Here is a 4,638-nt window from a genome sequence, read left to right on the forward strand (position 1 = left end):
GAGTGACCTGAGCCCATGGGATCCCTGTGACAGGGGGAGTGACCTGAGCCCCTGGGATCAATCCCTGTGCCAGGGTACAGAGTGACCTGAGCCCATGGGATCCCTGTGACAGGGGGAGTGACCTGAGCCCATGGGTTCCCCTGTACCAGGGTGGGGAGTGACCTGAGCCCATGGGATCCCTGTGACAGGGTGGGGACCAGCTGCAGACCCTCTGATCCCCCCTGTGCTGGGTGGGAGCCACCAGTGGCCCTCTGCTCCTGGCAGTGCCAGGCTCAGTCAGGGCTTCTGAGCAGCCTGGGCCAGTGGAAGGTGTCCCTGCCCCGGGCAGGGGGATGGGACAAGGTGACTGTTACAGGTCCCTTCCAGGCCAATCCATCCTGGGATTTTTCTGTGTACCCATTCCTCAGCTCCACGGCTGATGGGCTTGGTGGGAGGTGTGGGGTGGTTCTCCCTGCTCCTGCCATGCTCCAGCTTGGTGGGGTGGTGGAAATGAGCAGTTGTCTGTCTGTCTGTCTGTCCTGTAGATCATCTTCTCCGAGGACTACCAGCAGGTGGAAGGGCTGGCCTGGCATCACCAGCACTTTGCCTGCCTGGAGTGTGAGACGCTGCTGACAGGCAAACCCTTCACGCTGGCCAACGCCAGCCTGCTGTGCAGCACCTGCAGCCAGAGCAGGGTCTGAGCAGGGCCAGCGGGGCTCCCACCCGGACTGGGGCATTGGGAAACACAGCACAAGGGGAAGGTTACCAAATTTAAGAGTCTGACTATTCACTTGCAAGCAACTCCGTGTGCCCTGGCATCCAGCACCGCGTGAGGAAAGTGTTTCCTTGGGGCCCTCTTGGATCTGCCAGGGAGCCCTTGTGCCCACGTGTACCTGCCAGGAGGAGCTGCAGAGGAAAGCAAAGGAGGGGCTGGGCTCTGCTGGCTTTTGTCAAGTCTGTCCAACCTTCTTATGACTAAGATCTTGCAATAGTCTTTTGGAAATAACACATCTCAACAGTAATTTCTGGCATACTAAACCTACAGTTGTGGTCAAAAACAAGGGGTGTTGTGGTTTTTAAATCCTTACTGGAATTAGGCTCACAGGCTGCTGCCACTGTGCCAAGGCAGTGGGTTTGAGGAATGTGATCAGCTTGCTGAAAGCAGTGGTGTAAAATTGCAGCCACACGCAGCTGGGGCTTTGTCCTGTGCAACAACAAAAACCAAGGAGTGGGCACAGAGGGTGAGGGGCTCACCCTGGTGAGAGGGCAGGGCAGTGGCTGACTCAGCCCCTGGAGCTGCCACCCTGGGACTGGAATGTAAAGAATCTTGTGGAAAACAGCTTTATCAGCTGTCCTGGGGGGCACAGTGTGTGTGTGTCCCTGAGATGCTGCAATGCCACTTTTTCCCTGCAGTACTTCAGTGACCCTTCCAGGTGCCAGGCAGCTGTACCTTCCTGCATGAGGAGCACTGGGGACACTGGGGTCCCACTGGGGACACTGGGGAGGGACAGACAGGGCTGAGCTCTCTGCCAGCCCCATGGGTGGCACTCCTGCTGCATTTGGGGACCCACATGGACACACGAGCCCTTCAGAGCTGGCATTTTCAGCAGAACCCTGGTTTGGGGGTAACCCTCTCCTGTCCCCTGCCTGGGGAGCTCTGGGGGAAAAGGGGATCCCCTCCAGCCCAGGCAGGGTTGAAAACCAGCCAGCCTCAGCGGGTGGCATGGAGCAGAGGTGATGCCAGGCTACAGAGGAATGCAGGTGGGAGCTCGGGCAAATGTCAGAGCAGAGGCACGGGCAGAGCAGGGCTTTGGGAACAGCCCTGGGCTGGCCTCTCCTCTTGTCCCCTTTTGGGGGCAGCCCTGGGCTGGGTCATCCCCAGCACCCTCCCTGCCATGGGTGTCTCTGACAGGAGGGGGGCCACGTTCACTTTATGCACAATGGAAGACTCCAGGGAGACCTTGGAGATCCCTTCCAGACCCACAGGGGCTCCAGGAGAGCTGCAGAGGGACTGTGGGCATGGGGGATGGCAGCCCAGTGCAGCATGTTCTGAGTTGTGATTTTGTGATCTGCTCCAGCACACACTTACTGCCTTCAGGCTTTGGGACTGCTGGCACCTGCTCCAGCCCTGCAGGTATTTCTGCAGCTCGTAAAATACTGTCTGCTAAAGAAATTTACTGCAATTAAACAGCTTAACAAAATCCTGTGCCTCTCCAGTGTCGGGAGCAAAAGCGTGAAATTAATGCATCAAACAGCTCGGAACATATGGGAGCCCTTAGTGCTGATACTGGAGCTGGAATTCAGCGTGGGCATGGGCTGATCCTTCCAGCAAGGACAGCATTTTAACTTGGGGGCTGCAGAGGACAGAGCCCTTCCTGCCTGGAACCAACCTTTGCTTGGGTACCTCCCCAATGAACGGATGCAGACCTGATTGATTGGAATGCATGGGATCCCTGTTACCTGCCTTGGTGTAACAAACAGCCATAAAGAAGTTGTTGATCCTGGGAGTAGCTCAGTAAGAACCTGATCCTGGGGTGGAGGACAATTGCCTTAAACAGAAACTTTTAAGGGGTTTTATTAGGCAGTCAATTCTAAAAAAATGTGATTTCAGATACCTGTAACTAATAAACCTCAAAATTCAGTGGCTGCAGGCGAGAAAAACATAAACCAAGGGCACAGTGAGTTGGCTGTGTAAACACTACAATAAAACTTGCTTAAAAGCCCCAGAGAGAAAAATGCAGAGGTGAAAAAGCAACTATTCATGAAGAGAGGGTGCATTTCAGTGGAAACTTCCTGAGACCTGCAGCAGCTGCTACTTCAGGGCAGAGCTAAAGAAAGCCCCTGTGGCTGGGTGTTCTTCTGTAAAAAGTGAGGTTGTGTTTATATAAATCTAATTTGAGCTTGAGTTTACTTTTCAACTCCCTTTTTTCAGCCAAATCACCAAAATTCACCCTCTCCACAGTGAGGGTTTTGTAGATTGCTGCCTGATTTCATAAAAACGTTACCAAAAAATGCTAACATCACCTGGAGCAAACCAGGAACAAAGGGAACTGTGTTTAATGAGGCTCCAGAGAAGGACTGGTGCAGGGCCAGCTCACAGTGCCCTGTGTCAGTGCCTGGCCACTGTGGCCCTGCTGGCCCAGGGGTGGCAGCAGGAGCCTGTCCTGTGAATTCCCCTGTCCCAGGGGCTCTGCTGCCTGCCTTTGCTGCCTGCCTTTGCTGTGCTGCCTGACTTTTCTTTCCTCTGCTGCCTGCCTTTTCTCTACTCCTGCCTTTCCTCTCCTGCCTTTTTTCTGCTCCTGCCTTTCCTCTCCTGCCTTTTCTCTATCCCTGCCTTTTCTCTGTTCCTGCTTGTTCTCTGCTCCTGCCTTTCCTCTGCTCCTGCCTTTTCTTCTCTGCTCCTGCCTTTTCTTCTCTGCTCCTGCCTTTCCTCTGCTCCTGCCTTTTCTCTTCTCTTCTTCTCTGCTCCTGCCTGTCCTCTGCTCCTGCCTTTTCTTCTCTGCTCCTGCCTGTTCTCTCTCTCAGAGCCAGGGCTGCCCCAAGGAGCTGTAAGCAGATGCTGTCTGTGTCTGGCAGCTCCTGCTCCGGATGCTGCCATGTCAAGGAAACACCTCCACATCCTCTGGGCAGAGTTAATATTTGGACAGTGTTAAAATACAACCAGCACTGCTCAGCTCAGTGTTAAAATACAACTGCACAGCTGGGCCCTGGCTGTGCCCCAGCCCTCCCCAGCCTGGCTGCCCTGCCACGGGCTCAGGGCTGACACCAGCCCTGGGGATTCAAACAAAACACACTGGAATATCTGAGTATCTGCACCAGGAGTGCCTGAGCACTGCCCACAGCACAGAGCCAGCAAGGGCTGAGGAGAAAAACAATCAGGCTGCTCAGGCAAAGTATTAGGAGAGTGGCTCTGCAAATACTGGTGTTTTCTCTCTCAAAAATAGAGAAGGAGCCTGAGGTTGAGCTGTGCTCTGAATATTCCTGGGGCTCTGCTGGCCCTCAGGTAGCCCTGGCTGGCAGGGGGAAGGTAGGCTGTTCCCATCCAGCTGTTCCCATCCAGCTGTTCCCATCCAGCTGTTCCCCTCTGCAGTTCAGTCTGCCATTGCTCCTGTCAGCACACTGAAGGAAGGCTGGCAAAGCTGGGGGCCGTGGTTTGCCAGTCCTGGCAGTGGGAAATGGGGCTGGACTCCCCTGTGTGCCCAAAGAGAGGAGCCTGGCTGCCAGTCTGGGCATAACAGGGGCTTTTCTCATAGAACCACAGCATCAGAGCCCCAGCCCTGTCCCCTTGGGGAGCACGCCCTGAGTCACAGGGCAGGGGCCACGCTGTCCCCCCAGTTTGGGTCCTGTCCCCCAGTTTAGGCCCTGTCCCCCTCAGTTTGGGTCCTGTCCCCCAGTTTAGGCCCTGTCCCCTCGCTGTCAGCTCTCACCTGCAGCTGTGGTTTGGCACCACAAGGCCTGGAACAGCCCCATAAAAAGGACCCTGGCCCCAGGGCTGTGTCTGTCCCACAGCAGCCCCTGCAGCTGCAGGAAGGGCTGGGGAATTCCAGGCAGAGGAATAAAAAGTTCAGTTTCAGTTTGTGGCACAGGCTGTGTGCAGGGGCTGCAGGAAGCACAGAGAGAGCTCTTGGGCTCTTTTCCCCTCAAAAAGGGGCTGTAACC

At 55.4% G+C, this 4,638-nt stretch overlaps 1 protein-coding gene across 1 annotated transcript in view; it reads left to right on the forward strand.

Moving 5' to 3' along the window:
• Window positions 1-1,037, forward strand: part of LMCD1 (LIM and cysteine rich domains 1) — a 10,004-nt gene extending 8,967 nt beyond the window's left edge. Inside the window, 2 exon segments of the mRNA XM_031061626.1 lie at window positions 150-189; window positions 525-1,037. Of these exon segments, the coding sequence (XP_030917486.1) occupies window positions 150-189; window positions 525-680 (196 nt within the window). The 3' untranslated portion in view covers window positions 681-1,037.
• Window positions 1,038-4,638: the final 3,601 nt, after the last annotated feature.

Source organism: Geospiza fortis, unplaced genomic scaffold (genome assembly GCF_000277835.1).
Source record: "Geospiza fortis unplaced genomic scaffold, GeoFor_1.0 scaffold128, whole genome shotgun sequence".
NCBI lineage: Eukaryota > Metazoa > Chordata > Aves > Passeriformes > Thraupidae > Geospiza > Geospiza fortis.